Source organism: Notechis scutatus, chromosome Z, assembly GCF_049901735.1.
Source record: "Notechis scutatus isolate UNSWTSFEM ecotype Mainland chromosome Z, rNotScu1.2, whole genome shotgun sequence".
In the NCBI taxonomy this organism is placed as follows: Eukaryota; Metazoa; Chordata; class Lepidosauria; order Squamata; family Elapidae; genus Notechis; species Notechis scutatus.
Window position 1 is genome coordinate 8,781,033 of NC_142025.1, and position 23,807 is coordinate 8,804,839.

General features: G+C 39.7%; 1 protein-coding gene across 1 annotated transcript in view; it reads right to left on the reverse strand.

Annotated features, from left to right (window-relative positions):
* Nucleotides 1-3,558: 3,558 nt before the first annotated feature.
* Nucleotides 3,559-23,807, reverse strand: part of PAXIP1 (PAX interacting protein 1) — a 39,335-nt gene continuing 19,086 nt past the window's right edge. The window contains exons 10-20 of the mRNA XM_087945822.1: nucleotides 19,695-19,832; nucleotides 18,039-18,160; nucleotides 17,373-17,557; nucleotides 16,844-16,887; nucleotides 14,801-14,868; nucleotides 14,334-14,436; nucleotides 13,908-14,076; nucleotides 12,391-12,491; nucleotides 7,867-8,001; nucleotides 7,704-7,779; nucleotides 3,559-3,784 (exon numbers count right to left, since the gene is read on the reverse strand). Coding sequence (XP_087801948.1) covers nucleotides 3,693-3,784; nucleotides 7,704-7,779; nucleotides 7,867-8,001; nucleotides 12,391-12,491; nucleotides 13,908-14,076; nucleotides 14,334-14,436; nucleotides 14,801-14,868; nucleotides 16,844-16,887; nucleotides 17,373-17,557; nucleotides 18,039-18,160; nucleotides 19,695-19,832 — 1,233 coding nt within the window. The 3' untranslated portion in view covers nucleotides 3,559-3,692. The remainder of the gene's footprint in view (nucleotides 3,785-7,703; nucleotides 7,780-7,866; nucleotides 8,002-12,390; nucleotides 12,492-13,907; nucleotides 14,077-14,333; nucleotides 14,437-14,800; nucleotides 14,869-16,843; nucleotides 16,888-17,372; nucleotides 17,558-18,038; nucleotides 18,161-19,694; nucleotides 19,833-23,807) is intronic.

Consider the following 23,807-nt stretch of genomic DNA (forward strand, 5'->3'; position numbering starts at 1 on the left):
GAATTGGAAGGGACCTTATAGGTCATCTAGTCCAACCCCCCACCCAAGCGGGAAACCCTACACCATTTCTGACAGATGGGAGTCCAGACTCTTCTTGAAAGTCTCAAGTGATGAAGCTCCCACAACTTCCGAGGGAAACTTCTGTTCCACTGGTTGATTGTTCTCACTGTCAGAAAGTTTCTCCTTATTTCCAGGTTAAATTTCTCCTTGTTCAGTTTCCATTCATTATTCTTTGTCTGGCCTTTGAGTGCTTTAGAAAATAGCTTGACCCCCTCCTCCTCTGTGGCAGCCCCTCAAATATTGGAAGACTGCTATCATGTCTCCCCTGGTCCTTCCCTTCTCTAGACTAGCCATGCCCAGTTCCTGCAACCGTTCTTCATACGTTTTAGCCTCGTCCCCAAATCATCCTGGTTGCTCTTCCCTGTACTTTTTCTAGTCTCTCAACATCTTTTTATAGTGTGGTGACCAAAACTGGATGCAGTACTCTAGGTGTGGTCTTACTAGGGCTTTATAGAGTGGTATTAGTACCTCACTTGGGCCAACAACAGAGCATGAATATTCCCAAGTTATACTTCCTTTCTAGCAGCCTATTTTTCTCCTCCCATCCCCCCCACCATATTGTTTATTGCCGTCTGCTTCTAATCCCTTGTCTCCTTCTTCAAACAATATAGAAGATACGCCCTACTCCTCTTTCCTTCTCCGGTCAGAAGGGCGGTCTTCACCTTCATTCCTCCCTGAAGAGATTCCTACATAAAACTTCCCGGCAAGGCAATGTCCTTCTTTTGCTTCAGAACTTGACAAAAGTTGCTGGGAAGTTCCTGATGGAAAGGGAATCTTGGCTAACTGGTCCTCTTTTGGGTCAGCTGATAATTTTACAGTGTGAGCAAAAAAGAAAAAAAAATGTTTTTGTGGTGTAAACCAGAGGAAGGATACAATATTGGCAAGTGACTGAGGAGGCTTGGCTATGCAGACTGATCCCTTCTGCCTGGGAAGAAGGGTCCGCCCCTGGTTATGGTATAGGTACCAGTGCCATTGCCCCTCTTTCTAGAGGAATGAAACACTGGGCCAGGGTCTCCCCCCACACCCCATCTACAGAGGTGGGCCTCATCCCATGCAACATACTCACCCACAGCTTGGGCATAATAATAAGGGTGACGATGGTGATGATGATGATGATAAAAAAATGGAAAAGCAAACCAACTCTAATAGCGACAACTGATTGCACATGTGGGCAGAAGATAGTAGTCCTGATTCCTTTCAAGGAGACAAAATACAACAGTGCTATGATTTAAAAACGAGTTTTATTAAAAAGAGAAGAAAAGAAACGAAAGTAAAATGTATATTTAGCTTGCAAATCAGCCGCCAATCTTGAGAGGGGTGAATGAATGGGGTTTGCCCATTCATTTCAACCTAAAGAGTTGTAAAGCCTGCCACCTTTTAAAAGCCACATTCGATTGGCCGCCATGGGTCAACAATTAAACTTAAAACACACACACACACACACACGTGACCAAAGATATTGTTGTAATTTGGTACTGTCAGCTCCTTGAAAACATGTATGGTTCCAGCATAAGAAAAGTTACCTAACTTAACTGATGGAAATTAATGCACTGTCTTCAAAACTACATAGCAGTGTTCAGTAAATTAACGGTAAATTGTTAAATCATTCCTATCAGGTTCAACCAGGCACCCTACTTCAAATATTTTGGTAGATTTTCTGCATGAAGACATGGTGCCATACATGGCTCTTTTCTAAGAGCCACATTCAGAAATGTATCATTATTTCATTCTATGTAAATTGCTAGTACTTTTTCATACTTTTAAACCCAAGGCACCAAATTTCTTACAATTATGGGAAATCTATTGTCAATTCAAAGAGTCAATAGAAAGACTCAAGTGTTACCATAGTTACAAACATGAAAAAAGTATTTTAAAAAGAAAACCAAACACACAGAAATGATTTTAACATTTTATCTATTCAACAAAAGTCTTTAGAACTAGATAAAATTGCAAGCTAACTGGAACTTATGCAAACTTGCTGAAATAGTTACATCTGAATTACTCCTAAAATGACGAATACCCAATTTAAAATTAAATGGATTAAATTAACAATAGATTAAAATAACATTTTAAGACAAGTTAAACTTGAATGAAATAACTTCCTCCATGAATTCTATTTTGCGTATTTGTTCCATAAAAATTACAAATAAAGTATATCACTTCAGAATATGAGTGAATTCAATCTAACTGCAGCAGGAACACACATAACATTAATAAATTCTGCTTAAAATACCCGGACTTTAATATTCAAACACATCTGGTAAAATAAATGAAAGAATATCTTACACCACTTGAGAGAACAGAGTGTTTACTCTTACCAGAAAGTGTTATAATTGCACAACATTTAAAAAATAAAAACCACTAAATTTTAAGGAAACATCATTTAAAACTATGTTTATTTAAAACATGGGATAGTATTAATAAAACAGCATAATAAAATAAAGTACAAAATATTTGCTTCCTTAATTTAAACATGCCATAAGCCCTTCTTCCTTTAAATTTTAATTAAGATTTTGGTTGGATATTGCCGATTATTAAAACTTAAAACCAGGAAACTATTTTACAATATAAAAAGTAATCTCTCTGGTCTACAGTATAGTATAAAAATGGTTAGCTTAATAATAAAAGGTGACACATCCTAAACAGATGCAGTAAAATTTCCCTTTCCTGCTTCAACTGTTCTTCGCTCTTCAGCAAAACAAGAGAAAACAAGAATTCAATGAAGTCCTGATTAAATAATCCACAGGCTGGAAAAGCTCAGGGGAAGGCTTCAAGGAATTTGAAGCAAAATAAGGCATTTTACTTAGAGTCAAGTAAATTTATATGTAGATTTGGTTAAGGAAAAAAATCACTGTCAAAATAGATGATAATGAATCAACTGGCTTAAACAAGCCCCAGCTACGTGAGACAAGTGAGGCAAATAACCTATTTGTGGCAACATCAAGTTATGATAGACGTATATAATTTCAGCATTTGTCTCATGACCTCGCCATGCAATACCATTATTTTGATATCATCATGCTTCATCACATATGCCATTATGTTATGTAATAGCATAAACCAGCTTGGTGTAGTGGTTAAGAGACCAGGCTAGAAACCAGGAGACTGTGAGTTCTAGTCCTGCCTTAGCCATCAAAGCTGGCAGGATGACTTTGGGCCAATCACCAGGAGATAGTGAGTTCTATCTTAGGCGCGAAAACGCCTGGGTGATTTTGAGCCAGTCAGTCTTTCTCAGCCCAACCCACCTCACAGGGTTATTATTAGGGGGAAAAGTATAGGAGGAATGAGCATTATGTAGACCTTTGGGACACCCGGGGCAGGCGGGCCTGGACCTGTGCTAGGTCTCCAAGGGACTCCTCCACTCCCGGGATCCTGTGCCCCATTTAATGACCTTCATGTTCATTTAACAGCTGCATCAGGGAAAGCAGGGATGGGGTGATTTTGCTTAATGGTCATTGTAGTATGAGACTCTAATAGCAGGCTCCATTTTGGTCGTATCTCAAGGATTACCTGTAATGCATTATAATTTCCAGTCTCCCTATATCTATTTTACACAATGTCCATTATGACAATCACTGAAAACCAAGCCTATTTCATTGAGCTGGATGTTCTTGCAGAAATCAGTATCATATTTAAGGAGGGAAATGGCATACAAAAGGATATGAATCATAATCCAGTGTTTGAGTAAGGACTCCAGTCAGAACAAATTCTGCACTGTGGACATCTGAAAAATATCAAAAGAACATACAAATATTATAAACATTTAATCAGTTAGGGAAACCTGGCAGTTGGATCCCAATAAAATGTAGCGAAAAGGCGGGTGTGCATTTGACCAGATTAAATCAGTGGCAAATCATATGCTGGGCACCTGCCTGCCATTCTGAGCCTTTTCCATACACCTAAAGTAGTGCTTTAGCCAAGAGATAAATATACCACACCCAAGAATTCTCTTGGTTTCAAGTCATAAAATGATCTGGTACAAAATTCAAATGTATTTTCCTATTCAAACTATTTTAATATCTTACTGGATGGCATAATGGAAGATATCTTTCCCAGCCACAATGAAAGGAGATGGGATGCGCAAAAGCTTGAGAAAATAAACAGGAAGGGAACACTACTGTCTGGACATAGCTGCTTATAAGAAGCCATCCTGGCAAACATCTAAAAAGCATCGTTTCCAGGGATCATTTGCAGGGGTATCTTACTGCAAATATCGAATACTCTTTCAGAATCCACAAACATAATAAAAACTGTATTTTAGGGTTTGTTTGTTTTTTGACAAAGATGTGCAGATTGCATTCTTAACTAGCTAAAAAACCTGTCCATTAATACTGATAATGATTACATTTAATGACTAACAATAGCCTTTCCGAATAGGTTTTAAATGGCAGTTAACTTTCACATAATTGTCAATATTGGTATATCTGGCAATTCATTTCAACTTTTTATTTTTTATTCTGTTACACTAATCCATCTCTCTTTCACACTAATATGTGTAAATTCAACGTGGAACAAAATAGTACTTCCTATATTTGATAAACTCAGTAATTGTCTAGAGTTGCTAGGAATCAGGCAGTGTATAAATCTAATAATCATAATTATCTTTAATATTCAAATATTTTTATTATTTCTAATTATTAAGAGTACCAAGAAAATATAATTTAACATGCCCATTATTTTATAAGTAACTCGCAATATTTTGAGAAAAAGAAAATGACAAAAAAAATATAGAAAAAATATATGTCATTACAGAATGCACAAAAATAGAATGTAGCTCCTGACTTACAAGTGTAACTGAGCCCAAAATTTCCATTACTAAGCAAAATAGTTTAGTGAGCTTTGCTGTATTTTATAACATTTCTTGCAACAGCTGTTAAGTGAATCACTCCAGCTAAGTTAGTAACCAAGATGAATTTGGCTTCCCAATAGATTTTGCTTGTCAGAAGGCCACAAAAGGTGATCATATGACTCCAGGGACACTGCAACCACCATCAATATGAGTCAGTTGCCAAGCATCCAAATTTTGATCACATGACCACGGGGATGCTGCAACATTTCTGAGTGTGAAAAATGGTTGTAAGTTACTTGTTCCAGTGCCACTATAATTTAGAACACTAAATGAATGGTTATAAGTCGAGGACTACCTGTACATTATCTGGCCAGAAGGAATTTGCCAAAGTAAGACTGAAATGCAAATACTGTCAGCATATACTGTAATATTATTTTTGTATCAGGATTTTTTTTCAGCAATATTTTAAAAATCATCCCAATGGTCAATTGTTATGCAGGCTGCCAATCCTATCTGTTCTTGCTGCCCTGAAATGAAAAATAGCAGTACCAAAATTATTCCAAGCATCCACTGTTTCCTATAGCTAGAACATTCAATTTATCCCAAAATTGTCCTTTTGCATCACAGCCAACTGAATGGCTGTGCATTCAGGCTTGAAATAAAACACAAATAAATAGATAATATTAAAAAAAAAAAAGATTAAGGCACAATTATTATCTCATCCATTTTGGTTGTTAATATTGATTACTGCATCAATATTTAGATGTTGTATATATATATATATATATCTTATAAATAAGAGAAATTAAGAGCAGATTCAGTTGCCTAGGGCAACTGTAAAAAAATTAAGAACTGTGATAAGCAATATATTCTCCTCCACATCCTAACCATTAAGTATGCCTTTATTTATTTATGAAATGTAAATGCTGACTGACTCCAAAGTGACTCTGGCAGCTTACATGAATAGTAAACAAAATCCGTTGCATGCTCCTGCAGAAGCTCTAAGACCAAAGGGCAGCTGAGACTTGGGACAGGATTGTGCCTGTGTGGCTTCTCATGACCACACATTCCATGTGATTCACATGATGCAGATGCCAGGCTCTCAAAAGGACTAACAAACGCTTAGAGCATTGCTGGAGAAAAAAAAGAGGATGAAGCCACAAGACACAACTTAGAGCTGCTATTAAGGCCTACCTCTTGGCAATAACAGCAGCAAAACACTATTATTTATCAGCCCTTATTGCGTTCTATACAGTGTCACTCAGTGGCCCTGTTCAGGATCACCTAGTCTCTCCTGGAACACGGAGGCTTAGTGATCATCTTCAGGGGTCCATAGAGGAATTTGTGGAACATCTGATGGACAGATTGCTCAGATTTGTTTCCAATTGGAACCTACAGGTGGTGCAGGACCATGTGAGATGCCTGAGGGAAGGTCTTACCTGGTTATCTGGGAATAGTTTGACCTTGTTGAACCTGATGAAGTGGACAAATTCCTCAAAGCTAACAATGCAACCACCTGCCAATTAGATCCCTGTACCTCCTAGTTGGTGAAAGCGTCCAGGACAGTGACAGCCAAGTAAGTTCAGGCAATGATAAAGGAGGGCACACTTCCAGGACCTTTTAAGCTGGTCCTGGTTTGCCCGCTCCTCAAAAAAAGTTATTGATTGATCTTACCTGTCTGGACAATTTTTGTCTATAGTTTCCCACTTTCCCTTTTAGGAAAGTTGGTAGAAAAGGTGATTCATTAGCAGCTTCAGAGGGTCCTGGATGAAATGAATTATCTAGATCCCTTCCAGTTAGGTTTCAGGCCTGGTTATGGGGCAGGAACAATATCGCCCTACTTACAAATGTTCTCTGGCGAGAGCAGGATGGGGATAGTACATTCATTGTTGCTAACCTTAACCCTTGACCTCTTAATGACTTTCAATACCATTGACCAATAGTATCCTTTGGGGCCAGCTGTGGGGTTTTGGGGTTGGGCAGTGCAGTGCAATTTTTACTGATTTGGCTTCTTCTTCCAAGGCCAGTCCCAATCAGTGTTAATAGGGAGTGAGAGGTCCAGTCTATGGCTGAGGCACCCCACAAAGGCTCGGTACTTTCTCCACTCTTTTTCAACACCCACATGAAGCCTGTGGGTGAGATCTTTCGCCATCATGGGCCAAGGTACTAACAGTATTCTGATGATATTCAAATTTCCATCTCCATCCCAAGTGACCCAAGCAGTGACTTGAGGCTAAGTGGGTGTGGATAGAGGAGAACAGACATCAATCAGCTCAACCTGGTAAGCGGCTTAGGATGGGTTAGAGCTTTCAGCTCCAGGACTAAACATATTTAGTTCTGGATGGGATTTGCTCTACTACAGACAGACCTGGTATACAATCTGGTGGTTTTCCTGGACTGGCAACTCCTAATCAATGAGCAGGTGGTGGTCGTGTCTAGAAGGGCATTTGCACAACTTTGTATTGTGTGCCAGTTGCACCCTTTCCTGGATTGGGAGTCCCTGTACTCATCACTCAAGCCCTGGTCATCTCATGGTTAGACTACTACAATGTGCTTCATATGGGGTTATCCTTGAAGAGTATCAGAAGCTTCAGCCATTGCAGAATGCAGCAGTGCAGACAATTTTTGGCCCCCTGAAGGTGGCTCATGTTACACTGCTGTTTTGCAAGTTTAATAAACAAACAGCAAAACAGAACTAACTGTAAGAAAGCCCTATTATGGTGAAGCTCTGGAGTCTGGGAGAGCATGATGAAGAAAAATGCAATACGTAAATAAATTCCAAAACACCTATATATTATGTATCAAATTGCATGTTTAAACATGTAAGTATGACCTAAGGATATTAAGCACCTACCTATGTTTCTGGTAAAGTATTCTCGACATAAGTGTAGATCATTTTCACAAGCGATAAGGATAATCTCTGACAAGCTCTAAATTAAAAAAGAAAAAAGAAACTGAAATAGTTGATGTAGTTTACAGCTAAATATTCCATAAAAGAATAGAGATAACACACCCACCTTATTTTGTTTATGTTCCATAACTGTTCTGAAAGAAGGTTGTTTAGATAATAACTTCCCACTTGCAGATTCCACAATTGATTTCATAACATGTAGGCTAGGAGAAATTCCAGGAGTAATATAGAAATATTTCCCCTAAAACAAGAAAAGTTCAAAACACATTTACATTTTACCTATTATGTATTTAAAGGTACTTATATGTTTCTACTTTTTTTGAGGGTCATTTACAGGCATAAAAGCCTTTATCAAAAATATGGTCTTTGTCATAGAAAACGTATTTTTGGACTTGTTTGATCATGGAAAATTGTGATTTTATGTGACTGTGAATGGTAAGAACAGTAGATGCAGGATGCATGGGCATGAGCTGCCACAAGGAAGTGAATTGTCTTCAACATTATATAACACACCAACACACACAATCAACCAATCCCCAACAAATGTCCATTACTTTATGCAGATGATATAGCAGTGGGTTCACAAGGATCAACTTTTGATGAGGTAGTTGGGAAACATATGGTAGCATTTGAAGAATTAGGATGATATTGCACCATCAACGATTTAAAGCCCAACCCAAACAAGACCCAAACAAGTGTTATTTTCCACCTCTGATATCAAGATGCATGGTGAAGAGTTGGGTGTTATAGGGCAGTGGTGGCTAACCTTTTTGGGCTCCTGTGAATTAATGTGCTAACACCCAGAATGCAATGTGCACTCCATGCCCTCTGCGCATGCATGCGCAATCTCCACCATCTCCTTACTTGCACTGAGCCTTACAGCTGATTTTTTGGCCTCCCAGAGGCTTGGAAAAAGCCTCTGCAAGTCTTTTCAGGATGGATAATATGCCCGTTTCATCACTTCCGGTATTGCAGAAAGTGACGAAACAGGCCTATTCATCCTGAAAAACCTTGCAGAGGCTTTTTCCAAGCCTCTGGGAGGCTGAAAAAGGCTTCATACCAGCTGAAAAATCAGCTGTGAGGCGCACACATGCGCATGAGGTAGTTTGCCTGCAACTCAAGCACAAATGGCTCTGAGTGTCACTTGTGGCACGCGTGCCATAGGTTTGCCATCACGGTTATAGGGCAAGGGAACAGACTATAGCCCTGTCCAACACCAAAATATCTCAGTGCGACACTTGACAGGATGCTCTCTTTTAAACAGCATGGCCTGAGCACTAAGGCTAAATCAGCTTGAGAAACAGTATCATCTGGGAATTGATAAAGCTGTAAGAGGGTAATGCAATAATCTACGTTGTGCACATCAGCTGTGAGCATCTCTGCAGCAGAGTATGCTGCTCCAGTGTAGCGCTTCTCTGAATACGCGAAACAAGTTGGTGTAGCCGTCAATGAAGCAGTACACATAGTGACAGGTGGTTTCAAATCTGCACTAATTGAGGAAATGTATCCTCTTGCAGGCATTGCCCCAGCTAAGATCAGGACAGAAGTAGCTGAGGGGACGTAGCAAGATAATGATTCACAACATTCTCTGAATGGACATGTGCTCCAAGCGCACTGACTTAGATCTAGGAACATTATGGCAAGAAAAAAACATTCTTGAGGGTACACATACTACATGGAGGAGCAGGCAGACCAATATGCTTAAGGTGGAGGCTCTTAGTGGATAACAATACTGTGTGAATGTGGACAGATGCAGAGCCTGGCCCATTTGCTGGTATGTCGGCTACTACCTGAAACATGTACCAATAATGATTTCTTTTTGGCCAACAACAAAGCCATAAAAGTGGCCTCGTTCTGGCAGTTTAAAGTTTGATCGAGATATGAAAGAAGAAGAATCACATAAACGACAATATCTACATTTATTCTTGACTGGAAACCCATGTAAACTTTTGTAAAAAAAACTGGAAAGTTGAACTTTTATGATTTATGATTTTGGAGACCAGATATTATAGAAGGAAGAGAGGAAGAGATGAATTTATAATTGTACTTATAACTGTATAAAGAACAGAAGTCATTTTTGTATTCTTTTTCTTCTACTTTTGCTTTCTTCTAGCTTTCTCTTTGATTTCTATTTTGTCTTCTATCATAGTTTGTATTAGTTTTTACTTTTGGGGGGGCGGAGAGTCTATATGGGGATGTAATGTTTGTAAATTTTTTGCCAAGCAGAAAATAATGCATCTTTTACACTTTAACATTGTGGAAAAAAATTAATAATGACTTCTCTGTTCTTCTCTATTTTGTGGAAACTAAATGAATCTTGTGCTCTGACTGAAACTTGTTCTCTCACTTTGCTCCTGAAGAACAAGGAACGTTTCAGGCAGATAGATGGGATTAGTACATAAAGTATAATTGGTTTATTTATTTGTAATTGTTTGGTTTATATCCCACCCTTCCTTCAGATATTTAGGATGATTTACAAGGGATCATTCTCCCCTAAAACATCCTTCCCTGTGCAGGAAGTTGGGAAGAGACTGAGTGACTAGGCCAAACAGGTTTATTTTTCCTTTCTGATTTTCTTATTACATTACTAGGCCGCCTAAAAGCAATTGCAACAGAATATGGTAAGCGCCCTGATAAAAGTTAATCTGCTTAGAAGCTGGAGTTGTTAATCATATAATTCCTTCAATGCACCCAGGAAAAATGTGTTTAAATTAGACATGTGACCATAGGTGAGAGGCAAACAATGTTCTGCATCACTTTTTCTTCTACAAATCCAGTTTTAAGACACAAGCCTATTGGTTAGGACTTCTTAACATGTTACCAAAGGTAATACTTGTTCCTTCAAATACAAATGGAATGATCCACAAATCAAAATGCCAATACACAGTTTTATAAATGTTGCATCATATTAGAAGATGCTTATACAAGCAATATCCTAGTAGGTCTTGTTTTCAGTTAATTCTCCATCATAAATTTTAAACAAAGAATTCACACTGCCACCAAAAGTCAACATATAAAACTACCATATGTAATATATAAAACTAGATAACATAGATTTTTTTCTGAAATTAACTGTACCTACAGAATTTTCCTAGAGAAGTCATTGATTCCACTTTATGACTTCCTAAGCACAATAATCAAGTCATATATGTCAAACTAAGATAGTGACTTGTGACTGGCTGGTAAACAGAGTTAATCAATAAAGGACAACATTTCTAGCTCAGGGTCCTTGGTGTTTGGTTGTTTTCTTGCAAACATTTCATTACCCTAACTTGGTAATATCATCAGTTCTAATAAGGAGTGCTGTTTGCTATCATTTTCTATTCTGGTGTTTTGCCTGTCTGTGTGGAGGGGCAGTCTTGGAGATTCCTTGGTTGGGCTGTTTATTAAACAGGCTCATTTAAACACACTACAGCAACCCAAAACAGCAGAAAAAGGAAATGGAACATCAATACAAACACATTCCAACAAATGGATACCTACACAACTATCAAAAAGTCCCTGATCTCTCAACCCAACACAGCACAACCAACACAAACCCTAAAAAGAATTACACTGCCATATATCAAGAATATCACAGAAACCACAAACTACTACAACCACATGGAATCAGCGTAGCACACAAACCAACTAAAGCGCTTCAAAACATCCTAAGCAAACCAAAAGACCCAGCAACCCCAGAAGAAAAAACAGGAGCCATCTACAACATACAATCCAAGGACTGCAACAACCACTGAGTAGGACAAACAGGCAGAAGATCAGCAGAACACATCCATGAACACCAACTGGCAGTCAGAAGACATGACAAAAGTTCTTTAATTTCACAACATATAGACTGATTTAACCATAGTTTCAATTTGGAAAATGTGACCATCCTGGACCAGGCCAAGTCCAAAAATGCCAGGGAATTTCTAGAAGTCTGGCACTCTTAACAAATCATCCATCAATGGACCCATTGACATGAACAACATCTATGGGCTATGGAAAAGAGACAACCAACCAGCACAAAAGAGAATAGATTCCAGCATCTCTCCACCAGCAATAACACCTAGAACAATATACACCTAGAACAAAATTAACCTCAAGGTTAATTTAAGACCAATAGTCAAGAAACTGCCAAAGATCCAGCAAAAACTGACAGCAAACAGCACTCCTTACTAGCATTGATAATGTTTCCTAGTTTCTGTAATGAAATGTTTGCAACAAAACAAGCAAGCTCAGAGAGCACCAAGGACCCCTCATTTCATGCTACAAATATTTTCTTTTATTGGTAACACTAATGCAGTTCTAATCCAATTTTTAGAAACCAAAAATATGAATTCCAACTAATTCTGGTCTAATAGTTATTCATGCTTGGATATATGTAGATTCACTTTTGAAGCAAATGGTACCCTGTTCAAGATATTAAACTCCATTTCCTTTCCAACTTGGTTTTCTGGTTCCCAATTTCTTTAGGGTTAACCTCCTGTGGTTTTGTTTTGGTTTTTTTAGATTGAATGACATGGATTTCTCCCTGGAATTCTCCTTAAAGATCTGCTCTTTGGTTTTTGTAAACTATGTTGGTGATCTTGCCCTCCAATATGTGATGATATATAGATATGTAGCACTCAGTAAACAAACACAATTATACCTTAAAGAGTGGTGTTGCTTGCGCTCTCTTTAGAGATTCTTCCAAACTGAAAGAGAAAAGGACTTCAGCCTCTGCATCTCGGAGCATGTAGCTTTGTTCTTCTATAAAAAAGTTTGAGGGGGGACATAACTTTCATTTTTCGAAAAACAAGATGGTGAAAGCATTTACTCATTCTTAGGAATTATTCTGAGAAAGTTTGAGATGCTTAAAAGTTACCTTGGCACTAGCAGTTAAAAATTTAAATACTTCATTGATGTTCACTAAGTTTAAAGAGTGGAAGATCACCCATTGGATTGACTAAATAAAGCTGTATTAATGCCTTTAAAGAATTCATATAAAAACTGCCATACAGGATGTTCTTAGGTTAGGATACCAATTGGGGCTAGGAGTACCATCACTAAGCAATGCATCATGAAGTGCAATGTCACTTGATTGCAATGCTTAGTGACGGCCATCTTGGCAGTACAAGTTGCTGTCATAAACCCAGGACCATTCTAACTGTTAAGCGGCAAGGAGTGGGAGGAATGGGGGATGCGGTCAAGTGCTATAAAGTGCAGGTGGGCTGGCGGAAGCTGTGGGTGAGTGGGAGGCTGCTATGGGCGGGCGGGCAGGCACTACGGAAGGCGGATGGGTGTTACAGAGTACGAGATCCCTGGGGCCAATTTACCAGAGCAACTTATGACCTTCCCTGCCTGCTTTGCCTCTAATTTTTCCTGTGAAAAGCTGACAGGAAAGGTCAGAAATGGCAAATACATGACCCTGGCTCACTGCAATATTGTAACTGCAAGCAGGGCACCCAACTGCCTTGGTTGTAATCGTGTGACCATGGAAATGCTGCAACGGCCAGAACTTCAAGGTTCGGTCATATACTGTACATCCATTTTTTTCAGCACTGCCATAACTCTGAACAGTCACTGACAAATGATCATAAGCCAAGGACCACATGGAAGATGAAGAATGAGGAGGGGGGCAGCGGCAAAGAAGAGGGGGTCAACCTGAAGGAAGGACAAGAAGCAACAGATCAAGGAGAGATCCAACCTAGAACTAAGCAGAAATTTCCTGACATTACAATTAATCAGTGGAATGACTTGTCTCCACTGTGAATACTCCAACACTGGAGGTTTTAACAAGAAATAGGACAATTATTTGTCTGAAGTGATATAGGGTATCCTGCTTGAGCAGGGGGTTGGATTGGAGGATCTCCAAGGTCCCTTCCAACTCTGTTTTTCTATTATATCACACTCTTTAGACTACTAAAACAGAGGGGTTAGAGGTAGTCAGAAATGGATTTTTGGGTGAATTGACTTTCAAAATGACACAGCAGTTTATTCAATTCTAGTCAAGCATATTAAAAATAGTATTTTAGAGGAGAAAACATTTATTCTAATTACTTCAATGAAGTTAATTTACTTATAAACCAAAGGACATCAGTTCCAATCAAAGTTCCACTGTGTCACATTTGAAAGAAGGATTCCACAATACAACTCTTACTTTGTTCAACATGGCCATTTACTAACCTATAAATTTCTGACTCTTGAAACATTCTTCCAACCATTCCGGAATTACAATATGTTTTGCAACTGAAACTGCTGTCAGGAATTTTACAGTGCGGGTTACTTTACTAGCTATCACATGAGTACACTTCTGAGCAGACTCTGCTATGTTACCTCCAAGCATATAGACTTTCTAAAAATGGAAGAAAAAGGGGAAAAAAAACAAGAGTTTTTGAACTTTTAATCATAATAGGATAACAGACGAGAAAATAATGGACAACCATGTACATGGGGAAAAAAACTTCTAAAAAACAATGCTCAATTATTACACAGTGATTTTTGATACATGGCTTGATCCAGTCACACATTCAATTTGTCAGTGGATAACCAGCATATTGTAAAATCAACCCTAAAGTCACATGAAATATTTTAATTCAAGAAGGAATTCACCTTTATGTACTGATGCACTTGGGCAGGCTCAAATCCTGTAAAAAGAACCATTGGTGTCAATTCTGGTGGGAGTTTTTTTATAGGTGTTGGAAAGTCTTCAACTCTAGAAATATAAAATTACCTTAATGTTATTTTTAACGTTTTAAATCAAGTAATTTAATAATAAATCCAAAATTAGGGCAACAGCATATAGTGCTCTGTTATACTGAATGTCAAAATTAAAGATATTTTTTTTTTTCCATTTAGTAGATTATAAAATAAAAGAGGCATGTCTGCTTTTGCTGTGATATTTCATATTCCTCTGACATGTCTCTCACTTCCAAATGTTTGCTCCTTGATTTGTCCCCATGGTTATACTTTTTTCCAGGTATGTGTAACTCAAAAACGTACGATGTTTAAAATCTAAAACAGTAACAAGACCACTTGCATGCAAATATTGAATTGCTTAAGCATTGTCATTTTCTTACCTTGGCCTCTTGATTGAAGGTTGAATTACTGGTTCATTCTGCTTTGGTTTAAGTGGTAATCTCATGTTCTACAATTAGAGAAGATATAAATTTGGTTTTCTTAAGCATTATTTATAGTTTTGTACCGATATATTTAAATATATATAAAAACATACACTGCTTCTGCCAACTCATAAAATTACATTCCAGGAAAATAACCATATTTTAGTCATAATGCTGCAGTGGAAAAAGATACATGTATTATGTACTTTAAAGTTTTGTGATGCAAATAATTTTCTTTATTTCAAGCATGCTATCTAGCTTAGTTCATCAATTATTACATAAGCACTTATATTCATAGTAGAGAATTCAATCCCCCAAGACATGAAGAACACAGAGATCCACCTTCATATATATTGCAAGTTCAGGATGTGGTATTATGTGCACAAGTAGAAATATGCCTATGCAAAATGCTGAGCTCAAGCAACTGGAAAGATAAAATGACATGGGACACCTAATATAGGTCCTCTCCCTATACTGGGAGATCCATGGTATCTTCCTAGTTTGCTGAGCTCTGGGAGCAGTGGTGCAGAAAGACCAAAAGGAATTCTGACCAAGCACAGGTATAAGCTCAAAACTACACCATAGTAGTGAAAGGCAACGTAAAGTGTAGTTGTTCTCCCAAATTGTGCTATAGACTATCAGCTGTTGCTATTATTAACAGATAACAGATAATCAGAGTTGGAAGGGACCTTGTAGGTCATCTAGTCCAACCCTCCGCCCAAGCAGACCTTACACCATTTCTGACAAATGGCACTCCAATCTCTTCTTGAAAGTCTCAAGTGATGGTGCTCCCACAACTTCCAAGGGCAACTTCTATTCCATTGGTTGATTGTTCTCACTGTCAGAAAGTTTATCCTTATTTCCAGGTTGAATCTCTCCTTGTTCAGTTTCCATCCATTATTCCTTGTCTGGCCTACAGGCGCTTTAGAAAATAGCTTGACCCCTTCCTCCCTGTGGCAACCCCTCAAATATTGGAAGACCGCTTATCATGTCTCCCCTGGTCTCTTCACTAGACTAGCCATGGCCAGTTCCTGTAAACGTTCTTTATATGTTTTAGTCCCCTAATGATCCTGGTTGCTCTTCTCTGTGAGCAATTCACTTCTTGGGAGTGAATTACATTTTAGATTGCCTATTTGATTGTTGCAACTAATTTCTGCAGCTCTTTGTTGACAAAGTTATTCTAAGTTGCCAATTCTTCCTAGCTGAGTCTGATGTTGTTACGGAAGTTGAATATTGCCCAGTTTGTGGGACATTTTATGGCCTGTGGAGTCTTAGACAGGATATTCCTTTGTTCCTAGCCACTTGTAAGCTGGGCACACATTCCTCTTAAGACCGAGAGCGCGTAATAGACCAGATTGGGAAATGATCGGTCAACACCTCATTTCAGAAGAAACTGACACTGATATCCCTTTCCCTCCTCAGAAAACCATCCCTGGATTTCCTCCCTCTTCGTCATGATGTAGGAAGAAGAATAAAGTAGAACTGAATTTCATGCAAAGAGAATAATAGATTTAAATGGGGGGAATGGGGGTGCAACATTAATGCAAAAGAGCGTACAAGAGAGTCCAGGAACTGGATAAGACTGCCTAACCTGATTGAACAACTAGTTAGAGCTCTGCATGCAATAAATAGTGTTCTGATTGAGTGAAACTAAATTCAGATTTATTCATCTTTTTGTAGGAGGAAGCAGCAAGCATTTGACCCTGGCACTTTATGGAAGCCTTTTCTTACCGGCAGTCTTTTGTCCCAATTAGTGGTCATAACCAAGCTGGAAATTCCCTGTCAATTGGGAAAGTATTTATATAGAGACTGCATCTGATTTCCAAGGGAGGAAAGAAATATAACCATCAGGTATAGCATCTGAGAAATTTTAACTAAAGAGTAATATAAAATATTTTAAACAATATTAAGTATTTTATAGTCCAGAATATCTTCACTTTTTCACATGCATTCTTTTTTCTGTTCCCCACCTGTAAAGATGTTTAAAGCAACACTACGTACCATTTGAAATTCAGGCGACACTTTTAAAGGCACCCTCCAAGCATCTGGAATTAATGAACAAGAACAAGAAACTCTTACACCAAAGCACAATTTCTGGGATGCTCCAGTACTTGGGTTAATATCCATTTGGTACACACACTCTTTTTAGCCCATTAAGACATGCAATAAAAGCCCACAGAACATTCAAACAAGATGCAATTGGCGTAGGTTGGATGAATATAATGTGGTTTCATGTAGTTCTTCCTATCATTTCTCCCTCTCCATTAAATTGGGTTAATAGAAAAGGAGAAATTAACGGATTATGTTAATTGACAGATTAAGTTGATAGAGACAACTCAGAGCAATTAATTACATCACAGGGGAAAAGGCTACATTTAAAAACTCTGCTTTAAGTCAGATTTTCCATTAATAATCATCTATAGAGCTAGATGACGCTGTTGTAAGACATAATTCATATTAAAGGATGTTTCATGGAATTATTGTTTTATACTGAAATGCAATGGTCGTAAAGTTTTACAAATTTTCTTACCAAGAAGATTTTGAACTAGATGCTGATTAGGAGCAAAGGGTTCTTGAAGATTGAAAACTGTGTATCGATTGTGTTGCATTTGCCGCAAAGCTTCAAAATTTCCAAGTAAAATATCACAGAGCCATTGTACATTAACACAAGGTATCCTCCACTCTTTAGCCTTTTCATACTTTACGCCAGTTGGCCTTGAAATAGGTAAGAGTCAAATGACAGGAAGTCAAAACAGCTTTTCCAAACATGATGTTCTCCAAATATATTAGGACTATTAGGACCCCAAGTTCTCAACCCAGACAACTTTCATTAAGCACTTAGGGTGCGGAAGACTGCCAATATTGCTAATTTGTTAAACTTCACATCAAATAGTACTTATTATAAATTCTATAGTATTTATATTATTTCTTATAAAAATGAAAAATGATTTTGGAATCCTCTTAAATCATTAGAACATACAATTTTGAGGGCTTCAGTGCTAGTTTTTATAGAATTAAAATAGACAATAAAACTCAACACCGTAAATGAAGATGTACTTCAACATTTTTAATGTAACATACCATAACACAGCCAGGGAAAACCAAATGCTTTTATTCTGAAAATGGCTGTTAAAAAAGCAGACATAAAATGGGACCCATCAGTGTTATCCACATTATTATTCCAGGCAGCACTTACGCTTTACAGATAAGAATGGTATTACTGCGACAAAGATAGCCTGTGTATTTTGCTCCTGCTAGGTAGGCCATCAACTTGAGATCGATTCTGTCACCATCCACAAAACCTGTTACAGCAATTATCTGGACAGAAACAAATGAAACAACTGTAAATACATTGGCTATTTTATTTTTCTTTAAGTGACACTAACCTTTAACTAATTCAGTATTTTTCAAAATAAGATGCAATCCCAACTCCCAGAATAGATTCAAGTTCCAGATTTCCTGTACAATTCCTGTAGAATACAAAACTTTCATCTTCTTTAACAGGAAGCCTGTCTTAGTCAGTTAACTCCAAAAGACGAGAACAAAGGTTAAACCTCTATGCCTCAGTGCTACTGGACTAGAGGGTTGAATTATCTCCAGCAGAGGTAACCCCCTTTTCCCTTTGCTGTCATTAAGTCAAAATACAGAGGGCAAGACCCTTTTCTCTCTCATGCACTGGACTTAGGGAGTGTGAAGTCAGTCCAGACACATCTGAAAAACAGATGGTGGGAAGAGGAATGACTAAGCTATTATCCCAAGACTAGGAGACTGGGCTCACATTCCCCCCAAATGAGGAAGTTTGAGAGCCCTTCTCATTTGAAATCTCCCTCTGGTTTCCCAGATTTAGACAACAGCCAGGAGTACCTTTTAATAGCTCGAATTCTCTAACTGAATCCCCACTGGAAGAAAATTACTGTAGGGTTTGGGTTCTATGGGGTAAATACTGCCAAGATGCTTCACATGAGATTGCCTTTATAATTAGTAAAGAAATGTAATGTTCACTGGGACAAAATACAGAGATTAAAGAGACCACATTGTATCAATGTTAACGCTGACTGGCAATTTGTTTCCAAATGAAATACAACATGGTGCAGGTAGTCCTAGTTCACAAATAACAACCAAAGTTACGATACTAAATGCAGTTACAATGCGTTCTTGTAAACTGTGACCATCGCAGCATCTCTGTGGTTACATGATTGTGATTCGGGCACTTGGCAACCAGTTCACGGCTGTAGTGTTCCACAATCATGTGATGGCATTTTCCACTTTCACTGCCAGATTCTGACAAGCAAAGTCAATGGGAAAACTGGCAGGAGATCACAAATGACAATTCTGTGACCGTGGGATGCTGCGATCACATGGGGTTCAACTAACAATAGCACCTGGTAGTGTCACAATTATTGGTGTAAATCAGTGCAATCACATGACATTGCATTTTATAACATCCCTTGGTGATGGGAGTTCCCAGTCCCAATTACCATTCCTAAGCAAGGATTAGCTGCAGTTATTACTTGGGTCCAGCATATTAATGATTAAAAATGGTGAAATGTTAGCATTTCCCCCCTAAATATTAATAGTGGTCCCACACCATCTCTTAACCACCCAACTGTTCTCAAATTCTCCTGAATTGCCATTTTTCAGTCAGATTTCTGACTTCTGGGGAGGAACATTTTCACAGCTTTAAAGCTGTGAATGAAAGTGGGAGAACCGTAGGAGGCAAATCTGTAAAATTTTATTGTCTAACTGTGTTAAGTTTTTCTAAAAATGGAGTAGTATATATTTACACATTATTGAACTCTAAATAACAACAGCAGTAACTTCAAAACAAAAACATAAGATTAAGCTTCCTTACATGCTGAGAACATGGTTTTCCTCCGGGTGGAAATGCTACGGGAAAATGAAGAGCTCGATGGGGTGGTACCATTTTCTTCTTTTTTAGCGCAGAACTCAACCAGTGGGCAGTGATACATCTTTTCCTTTCTTTCAAAGCCTACAATATTCACACATGCAGCAGAACAGTATTAGTATAGGTTTTAATTTACCACATTTATAAGCACTACATAAAAATATTTTTAAAAAGATGAACAAAATGCATTCTTGGTGCATTAAGTTTTCAGTTACAACTTTTAAATCAACACTGGGATCTGAAAGTTTAGATATGCATGCTATAGTCCAGTGGTTCCCAAACGTTTTCAGTCCACCGCCCCCTTTGTGCTACAAACTCATCCTCGGTGCTCCCCGCCCAGGGGTGGGATTTAAATTTCTGTGGCCGTGGCCTAATTTCAGGGTGTGGCTTGCTGGTCACATGACTAGGTGGGCATGGCTTGCTGGTCATGTGACTGGCTGGCATGGCTTGCTGGCTGGGCGTGGTTTGCTGGTCACATGACCGGATAGGTGTGGTTTGGTGGTCATGTGACTGGGTTGGCATGGCCAGGTGACTGGCAAACCAAATACAAGTGGTCCTCACTTAATGGTCGGTTGTTTAGCAAGTGTTCTAATTTATGACTGGCCTCCCCCGACCTACTTGACCTGTTTTTGGAGCTTGACAGCCATGCACACACACTCCCTTCTAACCCTGCTGGAGCAGGTCATTGGACTAGAATCTGCAAAGCATCTCTGATTAGATTCTAGTAGTGAATAAAATCTAATCAGAGATGCTTTGCTGATTCTTGTTGATTTGTTTATTTTTATTTCTTTATTTTATGTTGCTGAATTGCCTTGACATGTGTGTACCTTCTTGAGCACAACCCAGAAGCTTTTGTGATTCTTTGCAGCAAAAATTACCGACCTTTGGCTTTGCTCGACTTTCAAACGTGCTGCCACTGCCACGTTTTAGGTGCCAGCCCCGCAGGTCCACCCCATTGAGCCCGCTGCACTGGAGGGACCTGCCCAAGCAAGTCCGAATGAAGCAGTGCACCAAGTCAATGGGGTGAGCCTGAGAAGGAAAAAGAGAGAGAGAAAAGAAAGAGAAAGAGAGAAGGAAGAAAAGAACAGAAAAGGGAAAGAAAGAAAAAGGGACAGATGAAGAAAGGGTGGGGAATGGAAGGAAGGGACAAAAAGAAATAAAGGAGGGAGGGAGGGAGCGTTAAGAGGCGGCAGGGGTGCATTCAAGGTGCTGGCAACGCAGACTCACCCCATTGACTGTTGCACCGGAGAGGTGCAAGGGGTCAATGGGGTGAGCCTGCAGAGCCGGTGCATTGAACGCAGTGGCGGCACATTGCGAAAGTAGAGCAAAACTGCCTGCCCTGGGCTTCTTCAACCTTGCCCTGCTCCAGGAAGGAGGGAACAGCGTCGCCCTTTACAACGTGAGTGCCCCGAGGGGGGGGCAGCTTGGGAGGCTGATCCCTGGCAGGAGGGGCACCCTGTGAACTTGCTGTCAGGCAGGGCAACTACAAAGAGGGGCGGGCTTGGCTGAGCAGGATCCTGGATATTGGGAATGTGGTCAAAGCCCCCCTTCCTCTGCCTCCCCCTAGGTCAGGGGTCTGCAACCTTAAACACTCAGAGCCATTTGGACCTGTTTCCCACAGAAAACCAAACACCGGGAGCCCCAAGATATGGGTGGGCGTGGCAACTCAATGTCACTCCCACTGAGTCACATGACACCCCCCCTCCAGGTTTTGTGGTTTTCTGTGTTTTCTATGGGGAACAGGTTGCTCTCTCTCTCTTCTCCCTCCCTCTCCCATCTCTATCTTTCTCCTTCTATCTCCGTCTCCCTCCTTTCCTCCTTCTCATCTCTCTTTCTTTCTCTCTCCCTCTCCTTATCTCTCTCTCCTTCTCTCTCTCTATGCCTCTTCCTCCTGCCTTCTCCCCCACTCCCCTCCCCCCTTCCCAACTCCCATACCCAGGGAATAACTGTAAGGAAATTTGGCCACATTCTTTCTGTCTCTGGAAAGATACAAAAATAAACCTTGCATTCCAAAAGGAGTGACAGTCAGGCTGTTACCTCACAGTGCTACGAGGTTGCTGCCTTAGATCGCTGCTGGATCCTTGCAAAACTGGGCAAAGACAGAGGGGAGCAGACAGAGCTGAATTGAGCCGAGTTTCTCTCCCTCCCTTTGTATCTCTCTCTCTCTCTCTCTCTCTCTCTCTCTCCCTCCCTGTCTGTCTGTCTGTCTGTCTGTCTGTCTGTCTGTCTGTGTCTCTTCTCACTCTCTCGGAAAGCCCTGCGTGCTCTCCTTGGGGCTCTTCGCTGTCCCCTTTTCTTTCTTCCTTTTGGAAATCTGGGCTGGCTGAAGAACGAGAGGAGGAGGAAGGGGAGGAGGGAAGCCTCCACCGCGGCTTCCGCTCGTTCCTCAGCTAGCCCGGATTTCCAAAAGGAAGAAAGAAAAGGGGACAGCGAAGAGCCCCAAGGAGAGCACGCAGGAGTTTCCGAGAGTGTGAGAAGCTTCTTTTCTTTCTTCTTGGCGAGTTTTTGGAAATCCAGGTTGGCTGAGGAATGAACGCAAGCCGTGGCGGAGGCTTCCTTCCTCCCTCTCCCTCTCCTTCTCCTCTCGTGCGCACCACCACAGCCAGCTCCATGGCTGTTTGCTGCTCTTGCAGCACCTGTGCAGCACACTCAAAATTTAGTGCACTTTACCCCATCCCCTCCTCCTCCTCCTCCTGGAGCCCATTAAACTGTGGTGCATCGGAGCTGCCGCATTTGAGGCGCCGGCTCCAGAGCGGTGCAACGGTCAATGGGGTGACCCTGCAGGGCCTCGAACGCCCCCCTGCCGCCTCTTAGCACCCCCTGCTGTCCCCTTGCCTCTTAGCACCCCTCTAAGGCATTCCCCCCCCCCCCGGGTGCTATAGTCCGTAACACCAAATATTGTATGGCATTTACTTCTTAAATTTATCTCTTGACTTATGCAGTATGACTTCTATCTTTTCTCCATAATAATTACCAGTAGATAAACTGATTTGAGAAAAAGCAACTGCCATATAATTCATATAATTATGAATTAAGGTAATTCATCACTTTAAACATTACACTATTATGTCCCAAAGGTGCTTTTCAAGAGGCAACTGGACTTTCTGGTTTTTCTTTGAAGACATTTCACTTCTTAATCAAGAAGCTTCTTCAGCTCAGGTCATCAGGTCATCCTCAATTCCATTTGAAAATGAAAAGTGGAGGCACTTGCCTCAAACATGATACAAGGAAATGTCACATTATCTTTCATGGACTACAGACTCTTTCCAGCATTTCATAAGGATCTAAAAATCTGACTGCGTTCCTGGATCTGGGATGCTGAATGTGTTGGAGCTCAGCTTCCTGACTTTGTTGTTAACTAGCCAAATAGCTGCTAAACAGTACTTATTTATTTTTGATAAATATTTTACTTGGGTTTTTTTTAAATTTTGAAATGTTTTTGTTTTAACTGTATATATTTTGAATTGCAAGCTTCTCAGAATTATTGTGTTGGGCTGCAGAAATTGAATGAATATATTTCAAAAACACCTCTATTATTATTGTTTTGTATTATGAAATAATGCAGAGAGAAACCCACTCCTTGTTTTTTTGTCAACAGCTTTTCATTTTTCAACTTTATTTCAAGAATACTTAAGTCTGCACTCTGCACATTTGCTTGCAAGTGATTTATTTTATTTACTTGGATCCCACCTTTATTATTTTTATGAATAACTAAAGCATAACATATCCAACACACCTTCCTCCTTCTATTTCCCCACAACAACAATACTGGGAGGTGGCTGGGTTGAGAAACAGTGACTAGCCTAAAGTCACCCAGCCAGCTTTCATGGGTCAGATAAGACTAGAACTCATGGTCTCCTAGTTTCTAGCCTGGCACCTTAACTCTAGACCAAACTGATTCCCATGCACTGTGGAAAAGCATGTTGCTTAGAAAAATTGCAGGCATATATCCTGCCTTATTCCCCTCAGATGTAAGCCTTCTCTCTTGACCAGCATAACAGAGTTACCAATAAAGCTGCAAGCCTGAAACATGCAGGAGGAGACTGGGGGAGATGGGTG